Source organism: Zeus faber (genome assembly GCF_960531495.2).
Source record: "Zeus faber genome assembly, chromosome: 9".
NCBI classification, from domain to species: domain Eukaryota; kingdom Metazoa; phylum Chordata; class Actinopteri; order Zeiformes; family Zeidae; genus Zeus; species Zeus faber.
The window spans coordinates 30571229-30590658 of record NC_137197.1 but is presented as its reverse complement, the minus strand read 5'-3'; the positions used below and the strand labels follow the sequence as shown (position 1 = coordinate 30590658).

Sequence of the window (19430 nt, the reverse complement as noted above, 5' to 3'; positions counted from 1 at the left end):
GTTTTTTTTTTCTGGTGAGCACATGAGCAGCACCCCTCACTCTACCCCACTCTACAGCTCCACTACATTGATCAATTAGGGAGCCCCAAGGATGTTCAGGGGTGTAATTGGCTCATTAGCTAATTGGGAATTTATGAAGGCACGCAATTGGTCCAATTGCAAGATGAGCACTAATGACATGTCCTGTCTCACTCTGTGCTGGCTTGCATGGGGCCACTCTCTCTCCTCCTCCCACTCCCTCACCCTCTTCCTCTCTTTCTCCTCTTTGCCTCATTATCGAGGCCTCCACTCCCTTTCAGAGGGTGATGTCATTTGTTCTGTTCCTTCTTTGAGTATGTTATTCGTTTACCGTGCCCACTGACAGCCTATACACTGTGCACTCTGTTGTGCGTCGGATTTCTAGACATAAGTCCTTGTGAGTAGGGAGTCAGTGAGTCCACCAGGCAGACTAACACAGCTCAACAATTTATCTGAATGTTTAATGTTTCATGCCCCCCTGCCCCCCTTGTCTCCCAGAATATGAATCTTCATTTCATCTCGCAGTCAGCCGAGGCGACGCTACTCCCAGAAAATGAACCTTGCTTGAGAGATTTCTGGCTTTACAGCTGACTCTTGCCTACACTCCCCTGCGTTCTGTATGTGTCGCTGTCCTTGCTAGCCGCTGTCATGTCTGTCCAATACATAAGAGAGAGATTTGGTATTATTTACGGAATTGGTGCGCGCCGCCAAAGATATGTCTGATCCTGCCCAGAGACTCGGAGTTGGCGATTAACCCGAGGGTGCATGGCAATAACTTCAAAACACCTTATCCCGATCCTGGACCTGCTTACGTGACATTGGCAATTTGCAATACAAGAAGTGACGGCTGTTCCTATGTAAGGTAAAGGCAAATATAAGGACAACGCAAGCTAAGGTTCATGTGGAAGGGCTTTATGTTTCAAAAATAGGCAATTAGAAAATGGATGGTTGGTATTGTTATGAAGTTCATCCTTCCATCCATCCATTTTATAACCTGCTTATCCTCGTCAGAGCTGCAGTGGCAACAGGGCAAACAGACCAGCCCAGACGTCCCTTTCCCTAGAAACTTCCTCTAGTCTTTCCTGGGGGATCCCTAGGCGTTCCCAGGACAGCTGAGCGATATAATTTCTCCAGTGTGTCCTGGATTTGGCCTGGGTTCTCCTCCCAGTTGGATGTGCCCGGTACACCTCCAAAGGGAGGTGTCCAGGGGGCATTCTTACAAGATGCCTGAACCACCTCAACTGACTCTTGTCCATGTGGAGGAGCAGTGGCTGTACTCCGAGGTCCTCTTGGATCATGGAGCTCCTCACCTGAGAGTGAGAAATGGAGAAACCCCATTTCATTTAATTACATTTATTTATTTATTTTTTAAGACAATAGCTCAGACCTGGGCTTCCGAGTGGGCTTAAAAATTAAGGTAAAAAGTTTCTTTACTGGATCGATACAAGTCCATATACTCACTTTTACTAGTGGGTTCTACACAGTGAAGGTTTAAGCTGCACTTCAAAGAAAATAAAATATATTTAAAAAATTATGTCAAGGCCAAGGGACATAGGTTGAGGATTTTCATTTATAAGAAAAAAGTTTCTCAGTTTCTACCATTTCTCTCTCTTTTTTCCCTTCCTATTCTTTCAGTGGTGCGTCCAACCTCAGATCTGCCCCTGTTTCATCTGTTTGGTCTTATTTCGCCATACCACTGCAAAACATGTGGGGCTTCTGATAGAAAAAGATGAGGGGACCACTGTTGGCCATGACTTGAAGAATGACTGAGCTGCTTTGGCCTTGCTGGTGCTGGCCTCGCGTTGGCTCTCCTGGCTCGCCTGCAGACACATGAAAAAAAAAATGGACCCTCCAAAGCTCCAGATGGCCAAACACACAAGCATCCCGGTCAACTCTACAGATCCAGCAGTGGTGGACCAGTGTGGCGACTGCTAATGGCCCCCTCTGGGTCAGCAGCTGCCTCGGCCGCTTCCAAGTCCTGGTCCTTTGTCAAATTTGGTCAAGGGAGAATAGATTGGGGAACATCAAAGACCCAATTTGAACATTTTCATATCTGTGGTGGATTTTTATAATTGTGCAATTTAAAGCCATCAATTTTTTCAATTTTGCGCAACGAATTAATAAAACCAGTTTAAAGATTATTTCTGAAGATTTCAGTTACCTTTTCCGATAAAAAAATTGTCTCCAGATACTTAGGAAACAACACATCTCTCAACAATGGAGTGGAGTTAAATATTCCCATTAGATTACATGGGGAAACACAGTTCACTTGCCGAGACGCTGAATAGTGCTGAACAACACAGATCGATTGTTTCCTTTAAAGCGACTGTGCAGGTGAAGATCATTCCTCCATATTCCATGTGATGTGAAGTCACAATAGGAAACCGTTTTGATAGAGTTCAACCTTTAAATTGTACTACTTTTACACACACACACAGACATCATTGTGGAGGGGGTGTATCCCAACGTATACCACTGAATAAATCATGCTGATGTCACTCCTGTAAACAAGGCGAGGATCCTTCAGTTTCACTTGTCTGTGAAAACTTTCATCTCCGTCTTGTTATGGATTACGAGAAGCGGGTGGTGGAAGCTCTTAATCATATCGCGGACCTTTATCTGACCAGTGCGATAGATCCAAGTCAGTGTATACAGTGCGTACTTCATTTTCCGTGATGATAGTCAGCTCTCCGACATTATATATTTAATGACACACCAAGGCTGATATACAGAGACTATTTCTAGACTCTACAATTTGTTGTGTTTTCTGCACTTTTAAACTCCTAAATAATTCCACTTTTAAAAAAAAATGTAAATTCTAACTGTTAAATAAAAGCCTTTTTAAAAACGAAAGATGTTATGTGTCGATGCCGCTGTTCAACATTCCCTCAAAACACAAGAACAATGCAAAGATTGCCCAATTCAGCAAGGTGTCATATCCCCATTCAGCAGGGTGTCAAGTAGCCATGTGACAAGTGGACATGGCTGTCTTGGTCCTCCAACCATTTGCATTCTGGGAGCTGGCTTAATTAAGCCAAGTGTGGGGAAAACTTTGAAGGTGATTATCTCTGAATCACAGTTTGCCATACACGTCACTAACAAGTCATAGCTTTAAAAATATTTGCTTTATTTGCACAAGTGACACATTGTTTTGAAGCTCTGATTCTTGACTTTCAAATGGTGCAAAAAAAGACCATACACTAAATCATGCTCTAATGCAGAATAACCAGCAGCGAGCCAGCGTTCCCATCCCCCTCCAGCTCCTCCGCGAATAAGCTCTTGTTGAATATGGGAGATGAGCAGATGAAGGAGTCCTTTTTTGGAGTCATTGTTTAGCAGTGTAAATGTTTATTTGGAGTGGGCGCGGTGCGGGCTTGGCAGTTTATCGCTGTTTGAAGAGATTTGATTAGACGAAAGTGGATCGTTGTTGTGGATCGTGTGTGTGTGTGTGTGTGTATTAGTGTGCAGCTGATTATTCACACACTCTTGCATGTGTGCTTGTGAGAGAACGAGCAAGAGCGAGAGACAGAAAGCGATTGAAAATTTCCCCAGCCATCCCCATTTGCGCTTGTGTGGAGTGAAACATTAAAGAAATGACCTCTCTCTACGTGTCCTCTCTCTCTCTCTCTCTCTCTCTCTCTCTCTCTCTCTCTCTCTCTCGCTCTCCCTCCTCTCTTTCTCTTTCTGTGGCTCTCCCTCCCTAATTCTTCAGTCCCCACACATCAGTATGTAACTAGATCACAATGCTAATGAGTTTGTTGTCTTCCCTCTTCCTCGGCTGCTCCCCCTGTTTTTCAATCGCCCTTTTCCCGCCCACCGCTTGTTTGGCCCGGGCTGCCACTGCGGCCCTCCTCCAGAGCAAACCTTGTTTTTGGTTAACCGTCTGTCTGCGTGTGGAAGTGTGTGTGTGTGTGTGTGTGTGTGTGTGTGTGTGTGTGTGTGTGTGTGTTTTGCATTCACAAAATTGACTCGTTCCTGTTTATGTGGTCTTTTTAATAATAATTAATAATGAATTATTAAATAAAAATTTAATAACAATTAATAAAACAATAATAATAATAATGATAATAATAATAATAATAATAATAATAATACAATGATTGTGGTAATAACAAAAATTTTAATTGTTATCATTTTTATAATAAAGTTCAATGCAACTCATTGGTTCAATACATTTCGAACGTTTTATCACTATTATTACATTTAATCACGCAGCAATAAGAAACTCTTTAATTTGCAGAGTAAAAAAAAAATATTTTTTTGTTTATTGTTGTTGGGTCACATCTCTGTTTTCTCTCCCTCAATCAGATCAGAATATTATTATTATTATTCATAATATATATTATTAATATATTATCAATGTAACATTTTTGGTACTAGTGAAATTAGATCCTCTGGAAAACACAGATTGCATTTTCATTGTATTTAGGTAGTGTGAGAAAATCAAGCTTGAATTTACAATCGGTTCTTAATTGTTAAGAAACCAATTGAGAACTGCTTTTAATTATACAGTATAACGTAACAATTTTGGTTGAACTTGAGCATCATTTTGGAGCACTGTGTCTGAATGTGTGTATATAGAAGTCAAATATGTAATGTACAATACCTACAGTACCTAATACCTTACTGTGGTGGATGGAGTGGCTTGAGTAGCCACACACGATGCTCATTGGTTGGGCTAACGTGCATCAGGTTTAAAATCCCCGTCCACACACTCAGTCAGGATAGGAGTCCTGTCATGACATGTTCCATCTGCTCCTGGCTAATTCCACTTAGCCTCATCTCTACAATAAACTGGTGTAATCAACCCCCCGTCGTCTGTGTCTCTGTGCCGGAGGTCCCTGAAAACGCCACTTGGGTGGCGTGTGGTGGTGAATCTGCAACAATAACCTAAGCCCAACCCTAGTCTATATACTGTATGTAGTGTACAGTAACCTAACACTGGGTGGTTGATCGAGGTAAACAGGAAGTGGAAGGGTGAACAAAATAAAAGATAACACCCCCCCACCATAGATTGCATGAAATTCGAGCAGCCCACTAGCTCCTCAGCTTCTCCTCGGCAGGGTGGATAGGTCAGAGTGGCCATCAATTCAAGTGGCATATGGAGGTTATCGTTCCATTTATTACCTGCAATATTAAAAGAGGAGGCAGTGATGCGGGTGTCAGGTGACAGAGCGTGGAAGCCAGCCACCGCGACCGCCTCCATCACTCTACAGTGCGGGAAACGGGGCGGAAATCTTAAAACTTGCGCTGTGCAATCTAAATGCAAATTCCGCATTTTTTAAGTGAACTAATGATACACAGGCCTTGACACATCATAGATATTTTGGAGTTGCCACGTCTTACCCAGTTCAAAATCGATTGATTCGTGTTTCTCGGCTCCCTGCTCTGTAATTGAGTCAACAATCTCTTTCAGGGAGAGAGTAGTTGGGAGTGGGTGAGAGAAAAGTGTCTGAAAAACCTCTCAGGCTTTCATTCGTGGAGGCAAAGTAAATAAGGTCCAAAGAAAATAAGAAATAAAGTGAGGATACAAATTCTACCAGTGGAGTGACTGGAGTGAGAACCGTGTCCGAGGTCTCCCTCGCACTGGCGGGCAAAACTACCTCTCGCTGTGTGATATCAATCGAATAGAATGCAAATAACTAAAAACCCTTGGAGGCTGCAAACGCAAGGACACATATCTTCTTTGTCCAGTTAAAGTGGGAGTGACTTGACGCAATGATAGTTTTCGCAAGGCAATTAAATGCCATGTACCTTTTCTTATCCAATTAGCTCGGTGACAAGAGATAACACGCGGAGCAAGCAATCTGGCCTATCATTCTGCCAGTTGGCGACAAAAGTAATTTGGCCATGAAATCCCCTCCTGTCCCGGTTTATCTTAAGTGTGCCCTTTCTCCAAAGCGCCCCGGTGGCATCTTCACTTTGATTAATATTCTGTCCTTGCTGCCAAGCTTTTAAAAACATGCTGTACATACCAGGATGGCGGTCTAAGTCAAGATGTATGCATCTGATGGGCACAGACAGCAAGGCAAGGAACAATAACAAGCCAAGGAATGGCAAGGAAAACTGTGAACACCCTGCCTGAGAAAAAGGAGCTTGCATACGCATTAGCAAGTTAGCAAGTTGGTGGCTGCATTGGTGTGATTGATGGGTAGACATCATTAAGGAGCCCGCCGTAGGTGAGGTCTGGCTGTGCATATGCATGAAGACTGCGTCTGCCCTCAAGGTTGCTAGCACTTCAATCAAGTTCTTATATAATGGATAATGTCTTCGGTGGTCATGTTGTTGTCCCGAGGGGAGATTATTTCTTTACTTTGTTAATGGTATGAGATATAAACATACTAATCCTTTGTCCCCTTTTTCTTTCTCTGTTTTCTCATCTCCATCCCTCTCCGCCACAAAGGGAATGTCTTTGTGGTGAGCCTGGCGTTTGCAGACTTGGTGGTGGCCTTCTACCCTTATCCTCTGGTGCTGTACGCCATCTTCCATGATGGCTGGTCGCTGGGTGACACCCAGTGCAAGGTGGGTGACTCTCATTGCCACCTCATTGTTTGTGTCTGTTTATCACCTTGGACCAAAGTAAACACTTGCAGAAGTTGATTTATTTTCCAGCGCCGTCGTCTAACTATTTAAGCCTGTCTCTTTTCTCTTGTTCTTCCTCTCCCCTTCTCTCTCTCTCTCTCTCTCTCTCTCTCTCTCTCTCTCTCTCTCTCTTTTGTTCCTAAACCGGCAGGTGAGTGGTTTCCTGATGGGCCTGAGTGTCATCGGCTCCATCTTCAACATCACAGGCATCGCCATAAACCGCTACTGCTACATCTGCCACAGCTTCTCCTACGATAAACTGTACAGCTACCGCAACACGCTGCTGCTGGTGGCGCTCATCTGGGTGCTTACTGTCGTGGCCATTGTGCCAAACTTCTTTGTTGGCTCACTGCGGTACGACCCACGCGTCTACTCGTGCACGTTTGCCCAGGCGGTCAGCACATCCTACACCATCACGGTGGTGGTCATCCATTTCTTTGTACCCATCACCGTGGTGACCTTCTGCTACCTGCGAATCTGGATCATGGTAATCCAGGTGCGGCGCAAGGTCAAGTCGGAGGTGCGCCCGCGCCTCAAGCCTAGCGACTTGAGGAACTTCATCACCATGTTCGTGGTGTTCGTGTTGTTCGCCATCTGCTGGGCGCCGCTCAACTTCATTGGGCTGGCCGTGGCCATTGACCCAGAGACAGTGGCTCCACGCATCCCAGAGTGGCTCTTCGTGGTCAGCTACTTCATGGCTTACTTCAACAGTTGCCTTAATGCCATCATCTACGGCCTGCTCAACCAGAACTTCCGCAAGGAATACAAGCGCATCGTCATGTCAATGTGGATGCCACGGCTCTTCTTCCAGGAGACGTCACGTGGTGGCACAGAGGGCATGAAGAGCAAGCCCTCACCGGGACTCAACAACAATGAACAGGTTAAAGGGGAGACTTTGTGACACTGCGACCCCCCCCACCCCTCTTGCCGCCGTCCTTCCCTGAGACCTAACCTCTCTCTCTCTCTCTCTCTCTCTCGCTCTCTCTCTCTCTTTCTCTCAATCAATCCCTCCTCCTCTCAGTTTCCCTTGCTACTTTCACAATGAACCCCACTTCCTGAACTGTATTTCTTTTCGCCTCACTCGGTCTGTGACTGTTGGACCACGATGCTGCTCCACTGTGCCCAGAATTATCCCCAGCTCTCACATAAAAGCTGCGGAACAATGTGATGTGGTAGATGGGAGAGAGAAAAAGACTGATAATGGGGGGATTACATTTTTTTTACTTCAAGTAAATGAGGAGCGTAGACTACAATAACTGTGTTTATCCACACTTTGATGAGTGCCATTCATATAAATATATATACACACACACACACACACACACACACACACACACACACACACACACACACACACACACACACACACACACACATATATATATATATATATATATATATATATATATATATATATTATTCTAACTTATTATGTATCATATTCTTATGTACACCTCAGGGTGCCTGCCTCCTCTGCTGCTTTGGCAATATGCATCTGAAAGTGGAGGCACCAAGAGTTATTTATTTATATTTTTACACCATGAAATCCATGATGTTTGTCTGAAAGTTAAACAAAAACAAAAAAAAAACCAATACAAAACAAAACATAAATATATATATGTATATATATATATATATATATATATATATATATATATATATATATATATATATATATATATACATATACATATATATATATATGTCACTTTTACTGTCCTCATTGTTTCTGGAACTGTATGACAAGGCACACCAAATTTTCAAATGGGTGTTCATTGTAAAACGACAATAACTTATATCCTTCATTCTGACCAAAAAAAATAATAATAATAATAATTGAATCATCTATTTTCTCATCTCTTTTCTACGACAAGTGTAGTTACATGTACTGCAACAATGGATAAACTCCTAACAACTCTTTTTCGGTTTTTAGTTTGTTAGGGACGGCAGATGCCTCAAATTTTGTAACTTTTTTGGCATTTTGGCATTTCTGTTTGGTTTGTCAAAGGTGCCAGATTTATTTTTTTTATTTCTCGCTTATCGCCTCAAAAAGTTAAAGATTTAGCCAAAAACAGCAACAACAAATGTCTGACAGAGAAAAACAAAACAAAACAAACAAACAAACTAACTAAAAAAATGGAGGGAATTGTTATAGAAAGTTGAAGTTGAGAAAAATGCAAACTTCCAACCCCCCACCCTCACAAAAAAAGCACAATCCAACTGTTAAGACTCGGACAACAGTGTATGCAGTTTATGCAGATGCAGTTTACAGGTTTCTGAAATGTACTCTCTTTTAGTAAAAGAAAACAAAAAAAAAAATACGACGGGAATCAAACGCCACTTTTCTCTATGCATTTCAACACTTCATATCATGACGAGATATATATATATATATAAGATAACTTCAACTTCAAGAGAAAGAATAATAGATTAAAAATAACGACATAGAACACGCTCCGTTACCTGCTCTGATGTAAAACAAATCTACTTTTTATTTCTTCTATTTCTATATTTCCTCATTAAAGTGAATCTTAGTACAAAACCAAGTAAAATGGTTCGCACACGGCCACTTCCTGTGTGCTAGGGGAGGGGCGGGGCTTGTTGTTCTGTATTCCAATGACGGTGAAGAATATGCATGAAGCTTTCTTCATATTTATTTATTTATTTTTTCTTAAATGATCAATTTGTTATATAACTGACTCATTTTGAAAATCTTTTTGAAATATACTGTAACTTACGGATTTTCTTGCTCCAGTTTTATTATCTTCTGGCCATCTCAAGGTCTCTATCAATGGCTGATGTGAAAATTGCTGCTTAAAAAGTTGGTGTAGACGATGGTAATATTAAAAGTTATTAATATTATTATTATTATTATTATTATTCTCACAAATATGAATGGCTGGGGGGAGATGTAGAGGTTTATGAAAAAGTTAATAACAAGATAAGCTGATTTTCCGATTTAATCCTGGTTATTTGTTTTTTTTCTGAAATAATATAAAAAGAAAAAAACTGATATAAAAACAAACAGAGAAAAAAATCTAACAAAAGCAAGATATGTTGTATTTATTGCTGTGCTATTAAACACTGACTGATAAGAATATTATTTGAAAAAGATTATTGATGTAAAGAGTACACAAACAATAAAAGAAAATCAGAATAAACAACTTTATTTTTAAAACTTGACGTGTGGCATTGTTCCTTCATGAAATCACCCATTACCATTTACATTATATTTATGTATGTTTTGCCCGAAAACGTCATTATTTCCACATCTGCCCTCCTTCCCCCGTCGGCCCAAAACGTCGCTGGAGTTCCACTGTGTCCGATCCAATGTGAGTCACAGACTCCAGCAGAGACCTTGTGGTACGACCCAAAAGTACCAGGATGTCATGCAAGCACTGCACATCAGCTAGCAAAATATTTTCTGCAATGTGGGTGCAAGAAGCTTATTTTAGCCCCCTAATTAGTTGATATTGCTAACCAAGGACTCAATTGAAAGCCGAGTTGTGACTCGGGAGGGTGGGGGTCCTGTGTATAGGACACATTGTGTTGGACAGCACATGATCACCTTTTGCCGCTGTAGTGGATAAGTCCCTACGCCTATGACAAGCCAAGTTTAACATTTAATCCATTGGACGAACTATCACTTTTTAAAAATTACTAGTATTTGAATTTCAGTTACTAGTTGCTATTCCAACAGTTACTATTAAGTATTTTAGTTTTACTAGTCAAAATGTATTAGGTACTACTACTTATTTATGAGATACTAATAACTATTGTATTTTTGTTCCATCAAAGATAATCTATGACAGCGCTTCATCCAAATAATATTAAGGATTCAATTATTATAAGTCCAAAGACAAAAAACAATGAATTTGGCATTATTCATACGAATGTGACTGATTCACACTTCATTCCACCAAAATAAAATACATTTGACAGAATTCAATGATTCTTGTGAGAATTGCAGTCACAGTTCTGAGCCAAACGGACTCTTCTGATTCTTGTTCACGGGTCAGGAAGTCCCTCCGTCCTTCCAGTCAAAAACCAACAGAGAGTCGCAAAATCAAACGACTCTTTTGACTGAACGACTCGGCAAGGACCAAATCTTAAAAAAGTCAAACCCTTTATCACTAGGACGTATAGTCACTTTCAGAGTGAAACTTGTTTTTCATGAACACTAGAGTTGGAATTCTGTCTGGAACTGATCAATTATATGAATTATTACAGCCTAGCAATTTTGATCTTGAACCACAAAAACTAATTTTAATGATTTATAGTTTAAAGCCACGCCTAGCGATCTCTCACGGCAGAGTAGTTGAAAAACACTGCTCCGAAGTCACCAAATGGACTGGATTGGATGATGGAAGGGGCAGGCGGGGCTGCCAGTGTATACCGACATATGAAGCAGATTTAAATGACAGCATAAGGGGCAAGGTCACAGGACGACAATTAAATGAAGATCTTGTCAGCGGTCTCAACTGTCAACTCATTCACCACCCGCCCAAAAAAAAATCAACTGTACATGCTCCACCCTCCACTCTCTCTCTCTCTCTCTCTCTCTCTCTCCCACTCACACCCACACACCCACACACACACACACACACACACACACACACACACACACACACACACACTCTTTCTGAACTGATTAACAGTTGGGGAGCCTGACCTGCCAGTGGAACAAGTGACCTGAGCTGTATGTCTCAGCCAGTCAGAGTGATTGCAAGCATCACAATAGCAGACGTAAATTGCTCTGGCGGCGGGATTATACCGTTACAAAACATGTGTGTGCATACCGGTGTGTGTGTGTATGCGTTGGTAGCTCCTGAAGAAAAGCACAAGGGAAAGCAGGTGATGATGGCTATGTTTCATTGTTTCCTTAGTGTTGGAACTGCAAACCATTTGATGATCTTCCGCCAGGTGGTTCATACCTGCGGAACAAATTGAAGGAAGATTTGTTCTTTTGGGGGTTTTGCACTTCAGCCAAAGAATTAAGTCAGAAGACTCCCTGACAGATTAAGGAGTCATCTCCCCAACTTTTGTCTAAATGCATTTTAAAATTAAAGTGGTATTGAGAAAGGTGATGAAAGGTAAATACTTTGGTGACTTTACTGGACCCTTTCAGACCTGCACTTCCCTCCTGTAAACATTTTGTGAATAATGAGGATGGGAATAATCAATTCCCATTCTCATCAATTCTGTTTACAATGTGCCTCAAAGGTAATTCAGTTTGTAGGGCTAGCGATCTATTGCGGCTTTCTTCAACCCAATTTCACAAAGCATCAAACATGATTTGAGGGCTTGGTTGTTAATAGTGCTCCCAACACCACAAAAAAAATCCAATAACAGGCTGAATAACATCAATAATTGGTGTTATTCAGCGTAAGAAGAGCATCTATGTTGGTCTTTATGGATTGCCAATTTATTTATTTTTTCTTTGTTTTCTCCCCCTTTGTGTACCTTCTTACTCACTTCATTGATATGTTGAGGTAATCCTTCATTGCAGTGACACCTAATGCTGCTGAAATCCAGCAAGCGAGAGATTAAGGAGATGGAGGGGTAAGGCCTGGACTTGTAGGGGAGAGGGGAAGAGGTGTGGTATGATTCAAAGTGATATTTAAGCCTTTAATGTATTGTTTTTGTTATAAAATTGTCTTTCCAGTACTGTCCACTTTGGTGGAGGGCGGCGGGGCTTCCAGCTGTCTATGGCCATAAGCCAAGGAGACACCCTGAATGGTCACGCTATTCCAGGGCCGGTTCTGATCATAGGCCTTATAGGCAGTTGCCTAGGACGCCAATCATCCAGGGGGGCGCAAAGCCAAGAAAAGGAAATGAACATAAAAGAAAATACAATTTTGGAAGAAGTTTTTTATTTGTTTTTAGAATACAAAATGTAAAGATGGTGGGCACCCCCATGCATTTCTGCTTTTGCCCAGTTGTCGCGTGCAATCAGGGTCTGTATCGGAGGTACCAGGCATTTTCCTGGTGTGCTGCTTGAAAATGGGACCAAAACAACGCAGAACATTGTGCTGAGTGCCTCACATCCACCCCGGTGGCTGAGGTGTCCAGATGGAAACAACAACCAGGGAATGGCCGTGACCCTGTCATAGAACTTTTCTTTGCTGTTTCTTTACATTACAACCAGCAAGTGAACATCTCTGCATCCCTCTCCCTTACTCTTCTCTGTCCGCATCCTCCCTGCACAGATCAACGCAGAATCTGCCCTTTCATCACCTCGGCCATCACCCCCTTTTTTGGACATCTCGCCCAAGTAAGATGAACTGATGCACATTACACAACACAACCCACCAATCAATGGGGCAGCCCCCCCCCTGCCCACAGACCATAAAAAAAACCCAGTGGAAAATTGATTGGTCTTTGTCGTCTGTCGGATGGAGTTTCAGCAGTGAGGTATTCAGTGTCCATGGGAGGGTGGGTGCACATGTAAGGAATTTGCGGCGTGTGCACGGTGCAGGGTTTTAGGCAGGGCCCCTTCTTCAGATCTCGCCTAGGGCTCCAAAAAGACTAGAGTGTCAGTCCAATGTCCAATGCTGTGACACCCATTGAATGTCATGTTTTTAGAGGTGGGGGGAATACGGAGAAACATATACTATATGTTTTGCCATAAGACAATCTGAATCCCTAGTTAGCTAGCCACACATCCCTTTTCTGACCTCATAAACATTCTCTTTCTTTTGGGCCTGGAAAGAAAACAGGGTTTACCCTTAAATGGTTGTTTGTGTGTGTGTTTCCTCCAGCTGAATGCTAAATATTGGAGTTCCCCCCCCACTTCTGGCATAGCCAGTGATAAGTGTAAATCAACAGATTGGTAGGTATCCAGGCTGTACAGAAATTAAGCTTTCCCACAGTCCCACTGCCAAGACCTGGCTCACCTTTACCAGGTGCAGGTAAATATAACACTTTAATATACTCTGTAGGGAGCTAGTTGGGGCGAGCAAGCGATTGCTCTTTAAGTTTTTTCTCAAGTTTAGAATGTGTCATCTGTTATTTGTTTTTGGGGGGATCTACAAAAGATTTGGCTATAAGATTTGGCTGTAGGCACACATGATGCAGCCATGCATGCCTCTTACTTCTTCCAAGAGTCACACACATTGACATTCGGTTTCATCCAACTGTTGGAAGAACAACAAATCAGCTGTTTTTTGCACAGACATTTATCATGAGTGAAACGTAAGCTGTGAGCCCATCAGGCAGAGCTGGCTGAAATGTTCCACTCAGTGAAAGGGGTGTTACTGTTTCAATGTGGAAAAAAATATCTGATCTCTCATGACTGGTTTGTGGCACCAAATGTGTTGTGAAGGATATAATAACATGTGCTGGTACAATCAACAGACAACTCTTAGATTTACTTTAAAATGATCTGCATTGATTTTGCATCGTTTGAGTTTGGTGTCTAGGCTCTAATGCTCCTCACCCCCCTTGAGTTCTACAGCAAACATAGGCATGCTTAGAGAGCTAGAAATATATGAGTGATGAGATTAAATCCAACCTTTGGATAGAAGAGTAAAGCCCAACAGGTGGATGCATGGGAGGTGGAGGGAGTGCAGCAACACAGCAAGCAAGCAGGTAGCAAAGCAGGTAGGTTGGGAGGGATTGGCTGCTTAAATAGGGCGGTCTATAAGGCTGTAGGAGCATGTGGTGGCTTTGAGTTGTCTGACAGAACGAGCTCTGCAAGCTTTGCATCATTTAGACTTTTTTTAAGTTTGTGTTTGTCATGTGGCCAATTTTATAAAATGCACTGGAACTCGATCCAGTAAATCATTTGCAGAAGCCCAAATTGACAAGATTCACGGACAGCGTGTGGAATATTCACCCAACCAGTGGCATTCTAAAGACCGGACGAATGGGAAATATCTATCGAGCGGGATTCAAATGTTAAACTTCATTGCCTGTACGCATGCCTCGCGGAATGTTGGCATTTTCTTATTCCCACACGGTCTCTCTGCACCTGTGATATGAGACAATATGGGGCTGTAAGTTGGTTGTTTATCTAAAATAACCCCCCCAAAGGTCTATCTTTATCAACAAAAATTGGAATTTGTGATCTAAATGCAAATGAAGCGACTCAGAAAGCAGACTCTTAAAGTCCTTTTAAAAACCATGACCCAACCCCCCAACTCCAATTATGAAATGTGTGCAAAACTTTACGAACAGGAAGTATGCATCCATGCAGACTGCATCCAAAATGGCGTACTGGCATCCTATGCAGTACTCCAAATGAATATGCGAGTGTGTATGTGTGTATGTGAGAAGGTATGCAAGAAATACCAGGATGACATACTACATACTACACTGCACACTACACTGGCAAACGTATTCCATAATGCATTGTGAGGGCAAGATGGCACACAAAGTTTCTATGCAGCACCTTCATCAACCTGCAGTGTGTTGAATGGAAGTGGTGTGGCTTTATGGTGACGTGGTATGTACGAGAAGCCATCATTATCCATCACCATCGTTGCCATGTGATGGATGCTATCACTAATGGTGTTCAGCACATGCCATTTGTGAAGCGGGGCTGGCTTCTGCTACTTTCTGGTACTTTGTGGTATCCCCCCTCCCCCCTTATGAAATTTTTGGACATTACACATACATCCTTTTTTGTTTGTGTTCTGGTGGGGCAGGGCGGTGGTTTGACAGTCAAGCAAGGTGTTGTGATATAAGGGTGAAAGCTCCAGCAAAGAGATTCGAAAAAAGTCATCAAATGGTCTGTCTGTTTGGTCCGCCTGTCCACAGGGAGCAGGGAACAATGATAGTGATAAATGGCGTACATTAAAAATTTATGAATAAATAAATAATCACAGGCGCCGCTCTTTGAGTATTTATTCTCCCGTTTCTGATGCTTGTTTCATTGTTTGATGATCTCAGGGAACAAATTAACTCAAGGGAAATCTAATTTCCTCCAAAAACCATACCATTTCCTTGTGGAAATAAGAATGGTTGCTTATTCAGGGGGTATGCTTAAAGTCTCCCACCTATTCAGAGTATCTGCCCCCCCCGCACATCGGACCTGAGACGATCAGTTCCTGACAAGTCCTGTTTGCCAGGCAGGGCACACTATGTTTGATCGGAACTTCTGATACTGATTAGAACACCGACTACAGAGAACCAAAGTCAAGCGAACTACAGCAGAGAGCAACTTCATGGATTTTTTAAACCTTGATGCCTTCATGAAGGCTTAATCACAGGCTTGTGATATAACTGCTTTGATCGAGCGGGATTCTTCTTCTCAGAGTAACCAAATCAAAACTACAAAAAGTTGATTTCTCTATGACTACTTAGGTGATACGGAAGTGTTCTGTTGAGAGGAATTTATGTGTGCTGGTGATGAGATGTGTGGATATAATTCCAATGTCCTTAACTTCCTTTGTAGGTTTGTGCACCCACTCATTCACACATGCACATACCCCTTAGCTAAATGGAGTAATGTAAAACTTTTTCATACATTATTGTTCTTATTGAAAATTTCAAAATGTATTCATGTGCATAATACTCTGTCATTACCCTATAATCTTTGCGTTTGTTTGTCCAACTGGTAAACTGTGGGGGATCCAGTATGGCATGGGCAGCTATCTCGTGGGAGCCATATTTGGTCCAATAACAACTCTGTATGGTCGCATAATTGCCAAAGACAACAAGGCCATCTTACAAGACCAGATGCTCCGGGATGATAATACCTACTGCCAAACAAACTCTAGAGTAGTTTCATGAACACCAAAATGCAGTCAACCACCTAGGATGGCCTCCCCGACCACCTGATCTGACAAACATCGAACCTTTATTGGACATTCTGGATTCAGTAGACACAGTTCAGGACTGTACAGCAGCATTCCAAGATTAATTCCAACTCTTCTGAATGGCAGTTTTACTCTATATTTTGTCCCCCATCTGTAGACTTCAGAATATATGACGACAGTTCAGACCAGTGTTGGAATTATGGGGGAGCTCAGCCTCTCGGAGAGAGACTTGAGCTCCCCTGAAAACATTTACATTTACATTTACATTTAGTCATTTGGCAGACGCTTTTATCCAAAGCGACTTACAAGGGAGAATAACATTCAGCTACATTGCGACAGAGATTAGTGTAACAACAACATTGGTGTAACAATAAATACTGCAAGGTGGTGCAAAGTAATTGTAGATTAGGACAGGAGGTACTCACTGAAGAGCTGGGTCTTCAGGTGCTTCTTAAAGACAGAGAGGGAGGTCCCCGCTCTGGTCATTTTTGGCAGCTCGTTCCACCAACGTGGAACTACAAATGAGAATAGCCTGGATTGCCGTGGCTGTATGGCCGGCAGAGCCAGGCGACGCTCATTTGACGAGCGCAGCATCCGGGGGGCAACATGTGCTCTTACAAGAGCATTTAAGTAGGCGGGAGCATTCCCAACAATCACTCTGTAGGCCAGCATAAGAGACTTGAACTTGATGCGGGCGGCTACAGGTAACCAGTGGAGCTCGATGAGCAGCGGAGTGACATGTGCCCTCTTTGGCTGGTTGAACACCAGTCGCGCCGCCGCATTCTGTATCATCTGAAGTGGCTTCACCCCACAGGCCGGCAAGCCTGTTAAGAGGGCATTGCAGTAGTCGAGACAGGACATCACCAAGGTTTGTACCAGCAGTTGAGTGGCATATTGGGTCAGGTACGGCCTGACTTTTCGGATGTTGAGTAGTGCGAAGCGGCAGGACCGGGAGACTGCGGCAACATGGTCCGAGAATGTCAGTTGGTCATCAATAATGACACCAAGATTCCTTGCAGCCTTGGTAGGAACAAGAGATAGAGAGTCGATTTTAATATCAATGTTGTGATAAATACCTTGTTTGGCCGGGAAGACCAGCAGTTCCGTTTTCGCCAGATTTAGTTGAAGATGATAATCCTTCATCCATGTGGATATGTCAGCGAGACAATCCGAGATCCGCGTCGAGATAGTAGGGTCGTCTGGCGGGAAGGACAGATAGAGTTGAGTATCATCCGCATAGCAGTGATATGAAAAGCCATGTGAGCGGATGATCGGGCCCAGTGAGGTGGTGTATATGGCAAAGAGGAGGGGTCCTAGCACCGAGCCTTGGGGCACCCCTGTGGTGAGGTTGTGAGGCACAGACAGCTGGCCTCGCCATGTCACACTGAACGAGCGCCCAGTAAGGTAAGATTCGAACCAGGAAAGTGCACTGCCCGTTATGCCCATGCTTGAGAGTATGGACAGGAGTATGCAATGATTGACAGTGTCAAAAGCAGCTGATAAGTCTAGCAGAATGAGGACCGAGGATTTGGCAGCAGCTCTAGCAGTTTTTAAGGCCTCTGTCACAGACAACAGGGCTGTTTCAGTGGAGTGACCACTTTTGAAGCCAGATTGAAGTGTATCAAGAAGGTTGTTTCTTGACAGGTACTCTGTAACCTGTCTAGAGACCGCCCTCTCTAAGGTTTTGGAAAGGAATGGGAGGAGAGAGACCGGCCGATAGTTTCCTACTTGATTGGGATCGAGTGAGGGTTTTTTGAGCAGTGGTGCGACCCGAGCCGCTTTGAAAGCGGAAGGGAAAGTGCCGGAAGTTAGGGAAGAATTAATCACATGTGTGATTGCCGGGGTGATAGTCGGTGATATGGCTTGAAGGAGGTTGGATGGGATCGGATCTAGCGGACAGGTAGTGGGACGGCTACATGTTAGTAGTTTAGATACCTCACTTTCAGCGAGGGGGGTGAAACCAGGGAACGATGAGCCTAGGGCTGGAGAAGACAGGTTGTGAGTAAGTTGTTTAGTGAATTGGCTGCTGATGGCTGCCACTTTGTTAGTAAAAAAGGAGGCAAGGCAGTCGGCAGTGAGGTTAGTAGCTGGGGGAGGTGGTGGAGGGTAAAGCAGAGACTTGAAGGTGGCGAATAACTTACGTGTGTCTGTGGCACTGTTGATCCTATCGTTGAAGAAGGCCTTCTTGGCAGCAGTGATGCTGGAGGAGAAGGAGGACAGCAGTGTCTGGTAGCTAGCAAGATCCTCAGTTGTTTTGGATTTGTGCCATTTCCTCTCGGCTGCTCTGAGGTCGGTGCGCGTTGTCCGGAGGGTGTCAGTCAGCCAAGGGTGCGACTGGGTTGAACGAGCAGGTCTGGTGGATAGTGGACACAGGCTATCCAGACATGAGCTCAAGGTGGAGCAGAGGGAGTCAGTGGCATCATTAACCTGCAGAGAGGAGAAAGTGCCGTGGGGTGGAAGAGAAGAGGAGAGCACAGAGGAGAAGTGGGTGGGAGACAAGTTGCGGAGATTGCTGCGGATAGTAACCATGGGTGGGGAGGTGGGGGGTTGTTTTGGTAGCTGGACATTGAAGTGGATGAAGAAGTGGTCAGAAAGATGAAGAGGAGTGACCCATAGGTTGTCGGTGGTACAGCTCCGAGCAAGAATGAGATCAAGCTCTTTGCCAGCCTTGTGAGTCGGTGGAGTCGGATCTGTCTTAGGTCGAACGAGCGAACCAAAGACAGGAAGTCAGCCGAGCTCGCACTGTCCAAGTGGATGTTCATGTCTCCGAGGACGAGCATGGGACACTCGTGCTCAGGGATTGATGACAGCAGGGTGTCAAGCTCATGTAGGAAGTCACCTAGTTGTCCTGGTGGACGGTAGATGACGACCACATAGGCTTTCACCGGAGCAGTCACCAAGACGGCGTGATATTCAAAGGAGGCAAAGTTGTTTAAAGGCAGCAGTGGATTAAATTTCCATGTGTTGGAAATTAGCAGGCCAGTCCCACCACCACGGCCAGATGGTCTGGATGTGTGGGAGAATGAGTAGTTAGTGGAGAGTGCAGCCGGGGTTGCGCTATCTTCCGGT

General features: G+C 43.4%; 1 protein-coding gene across 1 annotated transcript in view; it reads left to right on the top strand.

The window, feature by feature from the left end:
• Positions 1-8195, top strand: part of mtnr1ba (melatonin receptor type 1Ba) — a 45437-nt gene extending 37242 nt beyond the window's left edge. The window contains exons 2-3 of the mRNA XM_080007120.1: positions 6422-6540; positions 6752-8195. Coding sequence (XP_079863246.1) covers positions 6422-6540; positions 6752-7501 — 869 coding nt within the window. The 3' untranslated portion in view covers positions 7502-8195. The remainder of the gene's footprint in view (positions 1-6421; positions 6541-6751) is intronic.
• Positions 8196-19430: the final 11235 nt, after the last annotated feature.